The following is a 17,409-nucleotide window of genomic DNA, read 5'->3' on the forward strand; positions in this document are numbered from 1 at the left end:
ATATATATATATATATATATATATATATATATATATATATTTGTGGTGTATTATTAATCTTGTTTTCCTTATTTTGTTGTTGATTTTTAACTTTTACTGTTCACTTCCTTGTTCTTAATGATATTTGCCTTTGGAAAACCACTTTGTCATCTCGTACTGTTTGAATATGATGTACTATTATTACCATTAATGTATTACAGTAAAGCTACAGGACAGGTCATAGTAGTGTTTTTTGTTCACCGAGTGGACTCACAGGATATAACGTCACAGAGAACAACACCAGTCCTGACGTTTGTTTTACGTCACAAAATGACAATTTTAAAAGTTTTAACTCAAGCCCGGATAACGCATCAACAACAACAATGTTAAATCAAATTATATTAACGTTAACATTCAATTACAGTCAACAGTGAGACCTTTGGGTTACTCCATAGACTCTCTTTAGCTCGCTAACTTAAACTTCATTCCACACAGGTGAGAACATTTACGACGTTAAAACTTACCGCTGCCCGTTCACGTCCAAGAAGCGACAAGGCGCGTCTTCTGTACTTCAGTCAAAAATGTACTTTATGGCAGCGAAACATTCACAAATAAAGTATTGGTAGTAACACTAACAGTTATTTTATCGTGTTGTTCTGCCCTTTGCTGGTTTCACTTTAAGAGAAACACGGCGCCACCTTTTATTATATAATGGTCGCTTCCGCTTACAACCTTCAAAAGAAAAGCTATGTTTATGGTCAATAAAGATGAAAAAGGTTGTTTCTTTCAACTTCAGATGAGCCTCCGTGAAGGGTTTCATTGCCAGTCTACAAAACTGACCTACAGGTCTAGTTTAATCTATTTGGCGAAGGCTGTAACACCATTTTCATTTTGTAACTATTTTCTTTCTTTTGAATGTTACACTTTTATTTTGAAGACGGACAGCTATTTCCTGATTTGACGCGTCTCAAACCCTTGCCCAGACATGCCTTGACTTACTACTTTAACCAGACAAGATTGACAGGGTACCAAAACTGAAACTACAAACACTTTTGAAACAAACAACTTTATTCAGATCACAAAAGTTATTTTTAGCAAGATCATAGAGCTCAGGTGAACTATCTGGGTTTAAAGTTATTGCTCCTCCCCACCACATTTCCTTGTATAGGCTACTACCAGTCATGGTTTACTCAGGAAAAAGAGACAAGATATAACTTAACCAAATGATAAATGAAGCTATAAAAGGCTATTTTCAGCACGTGAACTCTGGGGTGTGCTTTCAGGGTGAGGGGGCTTTCAGGCTTGGTTCTGGAGGACGGCGGGACTCAAAAGGGAGGAAGTACTCTCTGGCAAACTGGAAGACGTCATTTGGTTTTCTCAACAGCAAAAACTGCAGGAAGTCAGATATGAGGGCACGGATCTCTGGATGATGTCTCAGGTACGAGGCATGGTCCGCCTTCAGCTCCTCCTGCCCCCAACGAAACATAAACACACATTCACATTCTGTTCTGTTGGAAGGATTTATGGGGTGAGATGATGATGGGATACATTGGATAAGGAGGCAACATATTCTTCAGACGGTCTGAATAAATCTCTTTATAATATGAGAACATTATTGGTTACCTTTCTGTCCAAAAACTTGGAGCGCATCTGCATGTCTTCTTCCCAAACCAGAGGGATCTTCTCAAAACCTAACACACAGACAATATGATTGACTACGTTTCATTAAAACGTGTGTGTGTGTGTGTGTGTGTGTGTGTGTGTGTGTGTGTGTGTGTGTTTGTGACAGTGGTTACCTTTTTCTGGCTGTGATTGCAGCTGCAGAAGCCTCATAGTGACCGGTGATCCCACTTGCACCCTGCTGGCCATGTGCCTGATCAGAGAACATTAACTGCTCAAAAAATATATATTTTTTGTTGAAAAACAAACAAACAAGACAAACACAGAAATGAAATGAAACAGGTATGGTCTCTAAATGAGCTGCACACACAGTGATCCACATTGTTGGGCAGGGAGACCTTCCAACAAGTTTAGGAACCTGAGGATGTCTAGTCATTGAGTTTACCCATCAGCCAGGAAGTAGCACTGCCAGGTAGTGGGGCTGTCCTCCACGGAGTGAACGATCCTCTCCACCCCAAAAACCTCCACAGTCTCATCCCCCACCTGCAGCTGCTTCAGACCCAGCTCACTCTGGCCACAGAGAAACAGATGATCAGAGTTCACCATTCAAACAAGACACAGAATGACCAAGAGGTCTGTCTCGTTGACATGATTACTTACAAAAGTGGTATGGATGATGTGTAATCCCTGGTCAAAGGAGATAAAGGTCATGTGTTCGGGCACCTTCTTCCTGAGAGCGAGCAGGCGCATAAGCAGCAAGTTGGACGCCTCGGTAACGAGGCCGTTTAGGGCGGACATGGGGTAAGAAACGCTCTCCATTGTCGTCTCCTGTATACACACACAAACAAAAGAATTAGCACTTACAGTAATTTCACAACAGCAAGTTTTGTCGACATCTCCAATGGTAAATGTTTGTATAAAAAAAGACATTTGAATCCAGATTTCACAAAACGGTATAGGTACTTTGCTTGCTCAGCAAGATGTCAGGTTTTTAACCACGTCATCATATTAGCATCTATGTCACATCAACATGTGTAGAGGGCCTGGGGCTGATAGATGCTGTTTTTACAGTTGATGCCCAGCCCACTCTACAGTTCCTTCTCTCACCTCTCCCACAGTGGTGACTTTATCGATCAGCATCTGCCCGTCATGCTGCACCATGTGACACCTCCTGTCCAAACTGTGACCCTCAAGCTGAAAAGGGGATTCAATGTGTTCAAAGGAAAACCAAACAAAATCAGACAGTGGCATAAGAACGAAAGGCAGTCAAGTGCCCCCGGTTCAACGTTTTAACTTCCCTGCGTGTTAAAATGAGACAGTGTGGGAAGTTTGTGACGACTCACCTTGACATACTCGTGGTAATCTTCCTCCAGCACCTCCAGCTCCGTGGTTAGGTAGGCTTTAATGGACAAGGATGAAGGACACGAAGAAAAGGGCGTAAGGTGACACATCTGTAAATAGACAACCTGCCTTTGCAGCCCCTTTCCTCCCCATTCCTCCCCTCACCTGTCACTGTGGTTCCACAGGGGGAGTCATCGATGGCTCCCTGGCTCTGAGCATGCAGGAGCAAACAGGGCTGCTGGACTCTACGGGCAAACTCCACCGTCACACTGAACTTCCCCAGGTCTCGGCCACCCTCTGACACAGTCACCAGAGAGTCTGGAAACACACACTTCAGCAGCTCTGCAGGCTCTGAGAGAGAGGTTGAGGGGGGGCATTGATTTAAGTTTGAGCCAAAACGGACAGGTTCAAATTTTCTCAAGAAGCTTTTTTTCTATTGTATTTTTCTGCACACTGCTCCAATGAAATGGCCTAATTGTCAATATACTGTGTGAGGCAACTCGAGATGTGCCAAAACCAGGTGGTGCTAACACTCAGGCGAAGCCTTTACTAGTTTCTGTCTCCTACCGACGCTCCACGCCTGCAGAGTTAACGTTATACTGGCAACTCACCAACACTGGACATCAACGTGAGCGCTTCGTCGGACGCTTTCAACTCCACTCCGAGGTCGAGTCCCTCGATCCCGGCCAAGGCTCCGGCAGGTGTCTCATCTTCCAGCGGGGCTTCCATCGTTACCGCTGCCTTTGTTTAATTGCAGATACTTCCGGTAATAACAGCTTCACTACTGTTTTTATTTTTGTTGCGACAGGTTGTTAACGGATTGTTTTGGAGTTTTTATGGCACGCAGCTTTTCGATGTTGCATCTATCTGCAGCCTTCTTTCCAATACGGAAGTGAGGACGAACAAATGTGAGTTGTCGTGGCAACGACGCTGTAGTACCGTACAGACGGATGTATGTGCGCAACTGAACTTGCACCAAAAGCAAGTGCACTCAGAGAAATCCTATACATTGGTCATGTTAGTTGAATCCGCTTTAAACTACTCCATGTGTTTTAGCTATTGTTAAGATTAATAAAAGAAAACTTCAAAATAATGGCAGTAAACAGCTTTTTACATTATCATATAGATACTAATGCTGTTCTGGTTTGACACTTTCAGATACTGTGCTTAATGTGCATAGATAAGTCTAGGAGTCAGTAAAAATGCTTTTCTACATTAGCTTTTGATGTCTTAGATATGCACATGTCACCCAGTACTCTGCATTCAGGGTTTGTTTGTAAAACATTCTGGTGAAACTCCATGAAGCTTATGTTAACCCAACCTCATTAAAACATGGACCCACCATATTGATTATCATACTTTGAGCAAAAAAAACCAAACCCAACACAAATCTGTGAAAATATAAAAGTAAATGGTTTAATGTGATAAAAATACAAGATTTTGAATGATACAATGAGTACATTTTAAGAAAGCCCTCCCCCAGAGTAAATTATAGGTCCATAATTAAGACATCGAGCATAGTGAGTTTGCATGAATGTTGGCGATGAAGCTTCAGTTGCGATGTGGAGACAACACGAGTCTCTTTGTCAGGGTGTACGTAACTTCAGGCATCTGCTTTACCAACTTATATTTCACGTCACCCTCTGACTCATCTTCCACGTAACCCTCTTTCTGGGCCACTTCATAGTTCACGTCGACGAGGATGTTGAGAATGTGTTCACTCCTAAAACAATATACAAACATATTATTATCCTATCAGGGCACATCATCATTAAGTCAAGTGTACAGTATACACTTGACTTAATTGATTACATCATCAGATCTACAACATATTGTGGATACTTCACTAAATATTTATTCATTTTTAAGTTTCACATTTACCTCTTACAGCCCTCCTTTAGCTGCTGACACAAAGATTGGACGAACCAGCTCCCATTTATGCTGTGTCTGTATGATTGAAAATCTCCAACAGAGGCAATGGCAACCAGAAAATCAGCATCCTCAGGGGTGGATGGCGAGGGAGAATCATCAGCTTCTAATGACACTCTACGCTGTGTCTGCCCTCCCTGACAGGCCTGGATCAGGAACACTTTGGGCTTGCCGGTGAGGGTCGACTGAGCGGTCTTGAATGTTCCAGTTATTGTTTTGATGGAAAGGGGCTGATCGTCAACACCGAAGACTACACCCTTCCCTCCGTGACTGAGAATACAGCAGACGAAGGCATCGCCATGTCGAGGAGCCTCTTGAAGAGGAGTGAATCCGCTGCCAGACCACTCCTCAACATTGAACTCCCGCAGCTGAGCGAGGTCGCTCTGAGAAGCAAAGCATTTCAGCGCTCGCTCCATCTGGTCCTTGGTTTGGTCTTTACACATCAGTGCTCTGAAGCCCAGCCGGCTGAACACCTCTGCCAAATCTTCTGCAGGAAAATTTCATAAAAAAGAAAAAAACTGTGAAGCTTCAACCACCAACAAACAGGACAATTGTGTAAATCTGTTCACTCTGTAATTAAATTAAATAAAATTTATTTTGTATCGCCCAAAATCACAAATCACAAATTTGCCTCAGAGGGCTTTAATCTGTACACATGCGACACATTTTGTGTACATTTTGTAAAAAGAAAATAAGTTTAATGTAATCTTAAGTAAAGATTAAACATTTTGTACTACCTTTTCATTTACAGGTGCCTTCATCATTTCAAGTGTTTATTGCAAAAATAAATGTTATTTGTAGTAGAAATGTAACATACCAGCATCTTTGTTGGTTCCACTTCTCTTTTTCTTCTCCTTTCTATAGTTGAAATTCTCATTGTTTATGATCACACAGAGGCCGGTGGGCTTACTGTTCAACTCATACAGCTTCTCCTGAAAACAGTGGAACCAGACACACAAACACAGGATGAACAAACTAACTGGGGTGGATCATGTTTTCCATTTCAATATTATATAATCGAAGACTTTTACTAAAGAGGTACCTTTGCTTTTCTATACTTGTTTTAAATTTATTACGGAGCTAATATTCTATATGTTAAAACAGGATCATAAGCATGTCATGTGTCTCTCTAACAAAGAAGAACTAAAAACACTGACCCAAGCACAGCGTGCTATTTCAATGTTAATACCTCACCTCCTTTGGCCTCTTGCTCTCTGGAGGCGGACCATGTGAGGAAATCAGAGGGGAACAGAATTACACCTCCAAACTTAACATCCTTAAGATGTCCACTTCGTGAACGTGAAACACACATTAGGCTGAATAGGAGTCATTTGAATACCAGAACTATTATACCATTATAAATCATACGTACCACTGACATCACCTGAACAAGCTTGGACAGGCTTGGTTAAAATGCTGGTGTCCTTCAACTGCATGCTCTTCAGTTTAGGGTAAGTAGCTACAATTTCCGCATCAGTTTGCAGGAGGTTCAGGAAGGCTTTGCAGCTGTCCTCACCTTTGTTCATGAGCTTGTCCACGAGCCTAACGACGTGGCCCTCTACATCTTCCTTGTCGATGCTTTTAAGGTTCCTGTACTCACGCTGAGTTATCAGCTCATTCTGATGAACTTTGTTGAGGATTAGCATGTAGTCTCCACACAAATTCTGCACAATGGCTGTCTTATTACGTCTCACCGTGTCTTCGGCTGACATGTTGAATCTGACAGAGACAAAAAGAAGAAACGGTAAAGTACACCAGGAAATACTGGGTTTTGGTTCATAGTCAATCTGTGACAGCTGAGATGTTTTTGTAACATATACGGCACATATACATTACAATTAATCATTGTGTACTTCACTCATGAGTGAGATTCATTTCTGAAAACTTACTAAACGCAGCAGCAAGCGTTACTCTGTAATAAGTGAGTTTAATGAGTTGGCTTTATAATGTAGCCAAGTAGCTTGGAATTAACGATATATTTTGAAATCATGTAAGATTTGAACCTTACAAGTTGACTGCTGTACTCCGAAACTACAGCACAGCTCCAACAATACAGAGGTCATTACTTTAAGATTTGGTCACTTACAGTCAGGAAGTTGTTTCCTCCACTTTCGGTCTTACCCGGGGAATTCCGTGTCCTCGTGCCCGAAATAACTGTGGCAAGCTGCTTTCGTTATCAAAACTCGGTAGTTATATATCCGTACAAAGCTTGTATCTGAATTTAAAACACGCTACTCAATTATGCGTTTCAAACGCTCGGGTTTTATGCACCATGTGCAAGCAATTCACCGAGGATGTAGATTAGAATACGATGTAGCTACAGACAACGGAGGGTGGTAACTGTGGAGCTTGCTTACCGCTTCGTGGAAAAGGAGCACTTGAGCTCTCGTGACGTAACGACTCGCAGAAAGTTCTTGATTGGGGCTCATCTCTGCCCTTGTGGCTGATGAGGGAACACAGTTCCGCTAGTGGTGTTTGTCTACCATTGGCCAAAGGGTGCAACAACGAGACTTCCTTAGACCATAAATTAGCATACTGAAAAGCTTGTCTATATATCTGAAAGTTTACTTCCCGAACAACAACTGTCCCTGGTGGTCTAGTGGTTAGGATTCGGCGCTCTCACCGCCGCGGCCCGGGTTCGATTCCCGGTCAGGGAACAGCGTTTTGTCTAGTTGTGCTAGCCAAAAGGCTAAACAAGAACTTAATTGATATTGATAATTATGCTAAAAATAATGGTTGGTCACCTTTTATGGAAAGCATCACAAAAAAGTTACTGATTTGGTAATGTTTTAAAAAGTATCCAATTTTAGTAGCGAAAGTAATAAATAGTTTTAAAAACTTCTAAACTTTACTCAAAAAGTCAATGATTCTTCAGCTTTAAAAAAAGTTACTAGTTTTATTGAAAAACAGACTGATTTGGTTACTTTTTTTTTCATGTTACCAATTTTATTAAAAAAGTTATTGACTGAGTCTTTGTATTTCGTTTTTGGTGTATATTTACCATCAAGACATGTAACCATAAGTATGTGGTGTTTGAAATCTTTTGCGGTGTATGAATGAGACAATATAACAAAGAAACAGGAAGAAACCCATCGTTTCCTGAAGTGCTGTACATTATGTGACGTCATGCTTCATCTTTCCCCAGAAATGCGTTATTGTCTTGAGTCACTGAGAGCACTGACAGGCAGCGACAGAGTGGAAGAACAGTAGCAGGTAACAGCTTCTTAGTAATGCTTTTCACAATAATGGTTCTGTAATTTATACTGTAAGAGGATTTTGTGTTAGATTGTATTCAAAAGAAAGCCGATACCTAATCATGGGTTTGACCATTCCTCATTTCTGAGAGTAGTATAGCTGAGCGTATAAACAAAACAAAGCACAGATGCACTTTTTTTTCTTCTCTTTTTTTCCTGTTGAAAATGTAGAAGTTTGCTTAGGCAGTGGAAATGTGTATGTTGTTAAAACCCACAATTGAAATGAACCACGAGGAGAATCAAGATTCATATGCAGAAAGCTATTTGTATTTGATTATTTCCCATTGAGATGTCCTACGAGATGTCGGTCACTAAATTTAAGCATTTAAAAAAGGGGAAGTGTGAACTGCCAGGAAATTACTTGGTTAGAACAGCTTCTCTCTGCTCAGTGGTACGGGTTTATGTCAGTTTATCTGTCTTTGTGTGTGTGTGTGTGTAAAACCCCTTAGGTTGGCTATGAAGCTGCTTCCTGTCCATCCAATATTTTGGTCCTGTTTGCTGATTTTGTGGGCATCAGAAAGTGGTGGGTACCCCATGGATATTTAAGTAAAAACATGTCCTAAAGATCTTCTTTAGCACACCATGTTTGATTCAACAAACATTTTTGGCTATCTTGCCTTTATCAGGGTGGTGTTGCAATTTCCGCTTTCCTTGTACTCAGTCTTCAATGAAATCCTCCACCACCCCGATTAAGAGAAAAACACCCCAAAATGTTGATGAATCAAGCAAAGTGTACGGCAGGTGTACATGTTTTGAATTTGAAGGCTTTTAATCAAGTTTTCCCTCGTGCTTTAGCTCTAGATAATATACGTCCTCTTTTAACAGAGTCGGAGTCCAACACTCTAGATGTCTGTCAGAATGAAAGGGATCCGGGCAACGTGAGAATCAAAATGTTCTTTTAATAACTTCCACACAGGCACAATAAAAGCGTGCCGCATGCAAATACAGATGCATGTGTGTTTAATTTCTATATTCTGTTCTTTATGCCTGTGAAACTGTTTCAGATCCATCTACATAGTCCTTTGGGGCAGGAACATTGTTTCAAGGAGGCTAAGGTGGACGACAACTTTTGCTGCCTCTATTACCCAACAGATGTGCTCAACTGCTTGTGGTCATTCCACTCTTTAGAGAAGGATGCTCAGCTCTTTATCCAGATCAGGTGTTCACTATTTTCTTAAGTTAAACATCACCCATATGGCATATAGCTTTGATGAGCATGTTTGAATGTTAACGTATATTTACAAAACAGGCATGTTAAAAATGTATAAATTGTTCTGACTGTGTATCTCTTTCTCTGTCTATTCACCCAGTATCTGTGATGAGGATACAACGGTTCACTACCTTTCGTCTGAGGAGAGAGTAGGATCAACGTCTTTGACTCTGCACGAGCATGAGTGGTCGTACGTAATCCTCCTCTTCAACATAACCCTGCACGGCAATTGGACAGTCTACACCTCGGGATACGAGACAGACATGCTCGGTAATGCTCCGAGACAAACACCACCATTGAGTTGTTGAGTATCTGCAAATTATCCCACTACAGATGGTATTCAATGGCATCCACTCTTTGAGTAATGCATAGGTAGCTATTTATTTAGAGAAACATTAGAAACACCCCCTCCCTTTGAGACGAATATGCAACCACAGCTACCAAGTACCACCCCAATACCCAAAACAATCAATGCCACTAAGGATCGCAATGAAATACACACTGGTATATTCATGTGAATCTGTGCATGTCTATACAACCTGCATGCAGTCTCATGTATTGACCCTCGAGGACACGAGGGCAAGAATTTAAGAGAGAAAGAAGCCATCTGTGGCCACGCACGCTGGATAAACCTTTGACTGGGTCTGCTTCCCGTCGCAGACATCAACAGTAGAAGGCATTGAGCGTCTTAAAGGCTGGCATCTGGTCTATTCCAACCCAACCCCAAGTCCAGTCAGAACAGGAGCTATCTTAGACACTTACCCACTCACCCCGAGGGAAGCTACAGCAGAACCACTTGGCCTTTAATGTGGCCAACATTTCATCTTTATTCAACTTCTGTGGAAGCTCGACACTGTAATGCTCAGCCACTTTCAATAGCTGATCCTTGTTGTACGTTTCTAGCAAAATTGGCAAAGCAAAGTCTTCAATTGAAGCCGTTTCACCACCTAGGGGCACGCCACAGATACCAATACCGCAATCTAAGACAATGTTTTTACACCTCTACCCGACAATGTGCCAGGTTGCTTTAGATGTGGAGCCCCATACCCCTGGCTAACCGCCTACCCAATAATACCAGACTGTCTCTTAACACACTGAAAATCACCTAGGCAATCATGGAAGTGCCCCCGAGCCCGGGCTCTAACCATTAAACCATTATTAAAAAATATAACTAACACAATAAAAGATAAATGGCTACAAATCCTTGATATAGTGATATAGCGTTTAAAATCAGGAATAAGGGTTCCAAATGACGTACCAGCCCTCAGCTCTTACTGGCAGTTCAAGAAAACATAAGTAAACACTACAAGGCCAAAATCGATGAAGCAACACACTTACTGGAATAGCTTAGTAACATAAATACGAACTCATTAACATACCAAAGCAAGCAAAAAACTGTGTGAAAACCTCCCTTGAAGGGCGAGCCTCCATTTGTTTTTGGTTTGGCAACAAAAAGGGAGTCCACACACACAGATGTATCCATCAAAAAGTTATGTACAGTATTTAACTCAAATTAACAAAAATATCAACTAACTGGTGGTGTGCGTAAGTGAGAGAGACATCAGTCAAGTTAGAGGTGTGTGGATGAGTGAAAACAAGGTTTAGCAAACCAAACAGAGGAAGAACGCTGACTGAGAGAGATTGAGACTCCCATGGAGGACAGTCCTTTATTTCTTTTTAAGAAGCCCAGCCCAGACGTGGAGGTACAAGCAGACGGCCCTCTCATCTCCACCTATCAGGTACTCCCTGTATCTGCAGAACAAGCAGCAGAGCAGACAAACAGGCAGGCAGAGAGGGGGGTGTCAGCACAGTGCATGCATGAATTTGGTGAGCTGAATGTTCAGGTTTTAGACTGTAGGTTGTGGAGACTCCACAACAGACCCTCCGGCTGAATTCTTATTACTTATTTTGACTAATTCTTTTTGGTCGTGTGTGCCACAGAGGTCCAGTCTCCACCCCAAAATATCTCTGCATCAGTCAGAGATGGAGGCCTGTTGGTGACATGGGGTCTGCCCAAAAGTCGAGGAAAATCTAGGCCAGACTGCTTTGAATACCAGCTGGACATGGATGACCAGGTATGCCTGTGTGTATGGATATGGATGTTGATTATTCCATAAACAACACATGCAGTGCCCTTTAGTGCACTGTCTTCTGGTGCACATAAACAAGAACGATCTAAATGAGGTGAACATACTGAGTGTTTCTGGCGAAACTTTATCTTTCAAAAACAGGAAAGACCCAAAAACTTGACCGCTGAGCTGTCTTACAAAGAGCCCAATGCAGACCCCACCAGCACCTACAGAGTGAGGATGAGGATGAGGAAGACGCACGCATGCCAAGTGGTTTCCCATTGGAGCGACTGGAGCCACACCGTCAGTGAGTGCTGTTTCTTTAAGTCAAGTCGATTAGTCATTTTCACCAAAGGCTGGGGACTTTTTGACCATCTCCATCCATCAGTTGATTATCAGTCTGAATCCACGATCTTATATTTCTCTGTGTGTCGGTCCGTTTTCAGCGGTTGAACCGTCAGTTTACACACTCAGCACTGTGGTGATCGTCTCGATCTCACTTGGGATACCCATGATCCTCCTGGCTGTGCTGCTGCTGCTGCGCCATCAGAGGTACAGGTGTCTGTCTCTACATGAACGACGAAGCTGTTGACTGATGTGTCTCACGCGCATAGATTTATACATGCAACACAGCTCCTCACAGATTTCTCTTCACACCCGCTTGATTTGCTGAGCTGTTTCTGATGCCACGGACTCCGTAAGACGAAAGACAAAAGTGACCCAGATGTCAACAGAATGGGTGAAGTTATGTGAGAATAGACAGAAAGGAGAAGTAAGAGGGGTGGGGGGGTAGAGTCTTTTTTGTCTGAAAAGTCAATGCAAAACATCCACCCTAGACTTCCTTAAGGTTTAGAGAGAAACACCCCCGCACTACTTTAAAACAGACAAACAGGGGAAAAACACGAGATGAAAGAAAAAGCAAAAGACAATAAAGGAAGGATGTGCTTCATTTTTTTCCTTTCTGTGGCGGTTTCACTTTATTTGCTCAAGTATTTGTTTTAAAACAAAATAAATATTATTTTAACCATCGCAAATGGCTGCGGAATGAGTTTGAAATATTTGTACTCATTTTGTGTGTGTTTTTCAGGGTGTCTAAGGTTCTGTTTCCCCCGATTCCTCGCCCACCACCAAAGTACAAAGGTTTCCTGGAAAAAAGTGACACATTCAATGTAAGTACACAGCCATACTGTACACACCCGCTGACACCTCACACTTCAGCACCACAAACACACGTGTCGACAAATGGTGCCAACATTTTGGTTTTTGTGTTGTGTTGTGTTGCCTCCAGCTCTTCCACTCTGCTCCGCTAGCTGAGCCTGTGGAGGAGATCACAAAGGTGGAGGATATGGAGCAAAAGCCTGAAAAGATGTTATAAAAGCAATGTGGGAAGGACACATTCAAACGTTAGAAAAAGAAGGAGCATCTCACTGCCATGCGCCACCAGGCCAGTCCATTTAGCAATAAGTATTAGTGTTTATAAGTATTCTTGCTCTGCGTCGTCCTTGTGTTGTGGATTTTTTTGTTTTGTTATTAATTTAAAAAAGGGGAACATGTCCAGTGACAAGTTTTGAAGAATGACATTAGTTTTGCCTGAACTTGCTGGTTAGCTGGTTTTGAAACTGTCAAAAAAGAGGATTGAGATCCCAGGAAAGCTGCCTTAAATGAAGGAATACAGTTCGATATGAAAGTAGGATAAAGGGACACAAAGCATATAATAAGTAATCATTTTAAAGCAAGTATGTATAACATAAGAATAATGAAGTGATTTAACAAATGTAAACTGATAATAATAATGTATGTATAACTAAGTAAGAAGTGAAGTCTGTGTATGGGTGGAAAGAGCTGATGTAATCAGGGTGGGGACCTTAAAGGATGAGATCATAACAGATGTTGGGGTGATGTCACACCAGACTCAGGTCCCACTAACGCTTTCCCTGGCACTATATAAACTCTGGTCCTGCAGTCTGGGGTTGTCAGGTCGTACCGTCTTTCACCCGCTTCAACCCCGTTGCATCTTCGGCTTCGAGCGCCTGCCTCCGGTGTCCGTCGGTCCGGGAATCCCCCGTACCCTCCTTTGTGTTTATGGACTACTCACCGCCGCTCTGCCCTCTGTTGTGTTAACGGACTACTCTCGCCGTCAAGCTGCCAGCTCTCCGGTGTCGAGCCACGGGACATCACGCCATCAAGCTACCAGCCCTCCGGTGTCGAGCCACGGGACTCACACCGTCGATCTGCCTACTCTCTGGTGTCGGACCACGGGATCCACACCTTCCTGTCATCTTAATTCAGGCTAAATAAAACCTTTTTATACCAACTTCTGTCTCCTGTGGTCTTGCTATTGGGTCCTCACCGTGAACTCCCGTGACACCTAGCCGTTAAAACCTAACCTGGCAATTTACCAAGAGCCCAGATCCAAAAGAGGAAAGCTGCCATAACTGACGCGACTAGGTAGAAGCGCCCGGCCAGGGTGGCCCCTCGGCCGAGTGCACGTTACCAGTGGAAGCAGGGTAGACGTCAGGAGTAACGGTAGTTAGCAGAAGCCAGGCGAGTTTCCTCGACACAACACCAGCTCGACAATCTTTTAATAGAGAGCTGAGTCAGTAGGTAGCCCCGTATCGGGCCAGAGAACCCCCGGATCTAACAAAACGTAGATCTACAGTGCTTCTATAAATGTGTATACCTTTTGGGGTGTGAAATAAAGTTGAGTGATATACTGAAATATCAAATGCTCATTTAAAGTGAATTATTTTAGTCAATCTTTATTTATACACGGTGGTCCAATGAGAGCCTTTCACTCTCTTTATGGGAGCCGACACAGGACAATAATGGCAAAAAGGAAAAACATTTAGACAAACATGTAACAATTTCACAAATGCAAAAGCGTGAAGATAACATTGTTACATGTTTTTTTTAGAAAAGAGTATCAAACAAAATGTGAACACAACAATATTGAAGTTAACCCATTAAAGTTTGACATTTTGGGAAGAACACATATTCGCTTTTTGGAGGACCGTCAGATAAGAGGATTGATACCACTCTCATATCTGTTCAAGCTAAAGTATCGAGGCGGTCGGCTTAGCTTAGCTCTCTCCTTAGTACATGGGCGCAGAGATCACCTCGTCAGTTCAGAGAATGAATGATTGGGCCTAACAAACTGAGCCTGGTTCATAAAGCCAACCCTGAGCTAATCAGAGCAAATCAAGTCTGGTTTCAGAGCTGACTTTCAAACACACACGGGAGATGTCAAGCACAGATCACATCAATTCACAACGTAGTGGATTGACATGCTAAAACAAAGCTGACATGATTGTGGCAGCAGATACAGAAAATAAAACATGGGGGCAAAAATTAACAGAAATACTGTCGCTGTCAAAGCAAAAGGGAACTTTTGACAGCAGCAGGCAGCTCAGACTGACTCAGCTTGTTGCAGCTCTCTGACAATAACCACATCATTGTAGGCTCAAGTCAAATGGTACTTCCTATAAGGCCACAGACAGGCTTCAAAGTTGTTTATTAGTTTCATTGGCATAGTATGTTGACTGGATTACTTTGCAGATACTTACGACTTAAAATATGCAAGTTCAGATTCAAGTTTGCAATGAAGTGTGTGTCAAAATGTGATAAATGTGACACATACAACAAAGTACTTTATATTCACAGTGCGCAGCGTTTAAGAGGAACTGACAGGGAGGAACTTTGAGGAAACACTGTGTTTCAGTCTGGTAGATTGACTGTAACACTGGTAAAGCAGGGAAACTTAGGTTGGATATCGCAGATGACTGAGAAGAACCTTGCATTGCAGCAATGAATGAATGAATTAAGCCGCATGATAAGATGCCCACCATAAACTTTATGCCCTGCCTGTCCTGCATCGCTACATTTCCTGTATGGTTCTGGTTCCTCTGTTCTGTATACAGCGGCTTTGGATAAGATAAGATAAAATATGTGTCGACAAACCGCACAGTTCAAATAGATCACTGAACTCAAGTATGACTTCCACAAACAGATAAATAAACAGAAGAAAACATGGTGACACATGACCACGACTATGTCAAAATATCTTTCTTATGACAAGAAACTTCACAATACCACAGCATCAGATTGTGTTTTTTATACAAAAACTATGTTCCCAGACTCATTAGGAAACAACTATTTTTTAATGACTTTCAAGTACTCTTGAGTACTTGTTGAAATGCATACTAGAAATGTACACGGTTTGCATACACTACAGTGGACTTTTTTTTTACTGATAAGAGACACAAAATAAATACATTTGAGAAGATATGACGGACAGCGAACAGACCCTTGCTGTTCCACAAAATGCTGCTTTCTGCCATTTTGTTAGTCCACCTGATCAATGGGGTCGGTCTGCCAGGCTGAAGACATGACCTCAATAGACCGAGCTGCTGCTGATTCACATTTCCATGTAGAGACACTCTGTGAAGGACACCATTGAGGATGTGTTAGTGTTGAACAAGACCGACTGAAAAGGAACTCTTTGATGCACCACAAATAGAAAAAACACACACTGAAGTCACAGTATCTCTGCGTCTTTGTGCCTGGTTTGCATGGACCAGATTTGGATGTAGTGTAACAAGTCTGCGTGCCATACCTCGTCCAAAGCTGCTGTATTGTAGCTGTGTTTTGTCCAGCGGTTCCGTGAGGGGAGCTACACCGTCATCAGAGGCTGCACCCCTTCTGTAATTCTCTATCAGTGTTTCCAGAGTCCCAAAACTCTGCGGTCGGACTCCTGGGTCCTGCTGATTACACACAAACCATGACAAACAGCCTTGTGTGTGTGTGTGTGTGTGTTTGGGTGTGTGTGTGTGTGAGTGAGGACATGTGCGATGTTCACCCACCTGAAGACACCAGCCGTTTGTGGAGTGTGAAAGCCTGTAGGTGTGCACAAACGGCGCTTTCCTGCAAAACACGACGGAGTAAAGTCTGAAAGAGCACAAGTGCACTCTGCAATGTGATGGTTAAATGTAATGTTGAAATGTGAAAGAGGTCGTGAATCGGGGGCAGAGGATGACTGATTTCACTTTTGTGTTCGACACACTGGAGTGAAGTTACATTATATAATCATTTGGAACTTCTGGACAATTTCCAATCTTTATGTTTTTCAGAAGCTATTTCTTCAGATTATCTTTAAAAATTATGAATATGGATTAGTTATGTAAATATGTTTCAAAGTCTTAATTTAATATGTGTATTGTCCAAGGTATACACACAGTATACATTGATGGAATGTAACTAAGTACATTTTCTCAGTATTTCCATTTGACTCTATTTTACACTTCTGCACCTCTACATTTCAGAGGTAAATATTACACTATTCACTTCATTTATCTGACAGCTACAGCAATGGTTACTTTTCACATAAAACACATGATCATTTATAAAATATGCCTTGTTATAAATTAAATTAACATTCAGATGCTGCATGAATTAGGAATATAATACACATATTAATAGTGCTGAAACTTTAAACAGACCAATTTTGCATGAGGAGTACTTTTGGTACTGTAAATACATTTAGCTGCACATTTTTTTTTTGCAGGACTTTTTTATTTTATTTTGAATGCAGGACTTTTACTATTAACAGTCTTTTTCTCATTGTGATATTGCTACTTTTACTACATTAAAATACTTCCTTCACTATACTGTCAGTATATTACTGTGCATGCCTTTCGGTTTATACTTCAGTAAAGTGAACCTGCTGTAGATTTGGATTCTAGTTATTTCTGTTTCATCTGGTTTTATTCTTCATGTTTTGTATTTGTACTCTTGCTGCAAGTTGAGTTTTACTGTAGTAGAGTTTGATCAACAGCAGCACAAGCTTCCTCTAAAAGTGGAATGCAATGCCTTCAAAAGCATTGAGACAGAAAATAGACTTTGTTTCAGATCAGCAGGGTGTGGCTCATAATACTCCTCATTCTCTTCCCCCAAATAAAAAAGATTGTATAACTATAAATATATATATATATATATATATTTATAGTTATAC

At 41.7% G+C, this 17,409-nt stretch overlaps 5 protein-coding genes and 1 non-coding gene across 11 annotated transcripts in view; 2 read left to right on the forward strand and 4 right to left on the reverse strand.

The window, feature by feature from the left end:
- The window catches only part of LOC116387859 (caspase-8-like), an 8,330-nt gene extending 7,652 nt beyond the window's left edge, over positions 1 to 678 (reverse strand). For both annotated transcript variants that reach the window (XM_031855289.1, XM_031855288.1), the window contains exon 1: positions 504 to 678. The gene's annotated coding sequence lies outside the window, so the exon portion shown is untranslated. The remainder of the gene's footprint in view (positions 1 to 503) is intronic.
- A 351-nt stretch (positions 679 to 1,029) lies between these two features.
- On the reverse strand, positions 1,030 to 3,820 carry catip (ciliogenesis associated TTC17 interacting protein). Its single transcript, XM_031855306.1, has 9 exons — positions 3,552 to 3,820; positions 3,106 to 3,291; positions 2,943 to 2,998; positions 2,707 to 2,793; positions 2,260 to 2,427; positions 2,045 to 2,169; positions 1,776 to 1,852; positions 1,603 to 1,670; positions 1,030 to 1,447 (listed from the first exon to the last, which is right to left on the reverse strand). Exons 1-9 carry the CDS (start codon positions 3,667 to 3,669, stop codon positions 1,259 to 1,261), a joined length of 1,074 nt encoding a protein of 357 aa, XP_031711166.1. The 5' UTR covers positions 3,670 to 3,820; the 3' UTR covers positions 1,030 to 1,258.
- Positions 3,821 to 4,329: 509 nt separating this feature from the next.
- Positions 4,330 to 7,294, reverse strand: LOC116387865 (caspase-8-like). Of its 3 annotated transcripts, none has more exons than XM_031855302.1 (6): positions 7,227 to 7,294; positions 6,242 to 6,588; positions 6,064 to 6,083; positions 5,687 to 5,801; positions 4,822 to 5,356; positions 4,330 to 4,663 (listed from the first exon to the last, which is right to left on the reverse strand). In XM_031855302.1, exons 2-6 carry the CDS (start codon positions 6,579 to 6,581, stop codon positions 4,492 to 4,494), a joined length of 1,182 nt encoding a protein of 393 aa, XP_031711162.1. In that variant the 5' UTR covers positions 6,582 to 6,588; positions 7,227 to 7,294; the 3' UTR covers positions 4,330 to 4,491. The 3 variants fall into 3 exon arrangements, with proteins under 3 accessions (XP_031711162.1, XP_031711163.1, XP_031711161.1); XM_031855303.1 differs by having other exon boundaries at positions 4,822 to 5,353; positions 6,956 to 7,257; XM_031855301.1 differs by having other exon boundaries at positions 4,331 to 4,663; positions 6,956 to 7,257.
- Positions 6,352 to 13,098, forward strand: LOC116387868 (granulocyte-macrophage colony-stimulating factor receptor subunit alpha-like). Of its 2 annotated transcripts, XM_031855309.1 has the most exons (11): positions 6,352 to 6,613; positions 8,015 to 8,082; positions 8,573 to 8,646; positions 8,949 to 9,001; positions 9,128 to 9,282; positions 9,434 to 9,603; positions 11,275 to 11,408; positions 11,565 to 11,709; positions 11,849 to 11,954; positions 12,490 to 12,571; positions 12,691 to 13,098. In XM_031855309.1, the coding sequence occupies exons 3-11, from the start codon at positions 8,580 to 8,582 to the stop codon at positions 12,775 to 12,777; spliced, it is 999 nt and encodes a 332-aa protein (XP_031711169.1). In that variant the 5' UTR covers positions 6,352 to 6,613; positions 8,015 to 8,082; positions 8,573 to 8,579; the 3' UTR covers positions 12,778 to 13,098. The 2 variants fall into 2 exon arrangements, with proteins under 2 accessions (XP_031711169.1, XP_031711168.1); XM_031855308.1 differs by having other exon boundaries at positions 12,490 to 13,098.
- Positions 7,455 to 7,526, forward strand: trnae-cuc (transfer RNA glutamic acid (anticodon CUC)). Its single transcript has one exon. It is a non-coding gene; the product is annotated as a tRNA-Glu (tRNA).
- Positions 13,099 to 14,051: 953 nt separating the features above from the next.
- LOC116387884 (SH2 domain-containing protein 1A-like) overlaps positions 14,052 to 17,409 on the reverse strand; it is a 4,242-nt gene continuing 884 nt past the window's right edge. Inside the window, exons 2-4 of one of the 2 annotated variants that reach the window (XM_031855335.1) lie at positions 16,262 to 16,322; positions 16,015 to 16,159; positions 14,052 to 15,839 (exon numbers count right to left, since the gene is read on the reverse strand). In XM_031855335.1, the coding sequence (XP_031711195.1) occupies positions 15,817 to 15,839; positions 16,015 to 16,159; positions 16,262 to 16,322 (229 nt within the window). In that variant the 3' untranslated portion in view covers positions 14,052 to 15,816. Of the gene's footprint in view, positions 15,840 to 16,014; positions 16,163 to 16,261; positions 16,323 to 17,409 lie in introns of both variants that reach the window. The other variant, XM_031855334.1, reaches the window with a different exon arrangement.

This window comes from Anarrhichthys ocellatus, unplaced genomic scaffold (genome assembly GCF_004355925.1).
Source record: "Anarrhichthys ocellatus isolate YVR2014 unplaced genomic scaffold, GSC_Weel_1.0 scaffold15, whole genome shotgun sequence".
Classification (NCBI taxonomy): domain Eukaryota; kingdom Metazoa; phylum Chordata; class Actinopteri; order Perciformes; family Anarhichadidae; genus Anarrhichthys; species Anarrhichthys ocellatus.

Excerpts from the sequence above, each read along its gene's own strand:
- LOC116387868 (XM_031855308.1), top strand. The coding sequence starts at position 8,580 with ATGAAGCTGCTTCCTGTCCATCCAATATTTTGGTCCTGTTTGCTGATT. Across the intron at positions 8,647-8,948 it reads TTTGTGGGCATCAGAAAGTG|AGTCGGAGTCCAACACTCTA; the intron begins GTGGGTACCCCA and ends CTCTTTTAACAG. Across the intron at positions 11,710-11,848 it reads CGACTGGAGCCACACCGTCA|CGGTTGAACCGTCAGTTTAC; the intron begins GTGAGTGCTGTT and ends GTCCGTTTTCAG.
- LOC116387865 (XM_031855302.1), bottom strand. The coding sequence starts at position 6,581 with ATGTCAGCCGAAGACACGGTGAGACGTAATAAGACAGCCATTGTGCAG. Across the intron at positions 6,084-6,241 it reads TTGTTCAGGTGATGTCAGTG|AGAGCAAGAGGCCAAAGGAG; the intron begins GTACGTATGATT and ends GTCCGCCTCCAG. Across the intron at positions 4,664-4,821 it reads CTAAAGGAGGGCTGTAAGAG|GAGTGAACACATTCTCAACA; the intron begins GTAAATGTGAAA and ends ATATTGTTTTAG.
- catip (XM_031855306.1), bottom strand. The coding sequence starts at position 3,669 with ATGGAAGCCCCGCTGGAAGATGAGACACCTGCCGGAGCCTTGGCCGGG. Across the intron at positions 3,292-3,551 it reads CACGTTGATGTCCAGTGTTG|AGCCTGCAGAGCTGCTGAAG; the intron begins GTGAGTTGCCAG and ends CCTCTCTCTCAG. Across the intron at positions 2,170-2,259 it reads ACATCATCCATACCACTTTT|AGTGAGCTGGGTCTGAAGCA; the intron begins GTAAGTAATCAT and ends CTCTGTGGCCAG.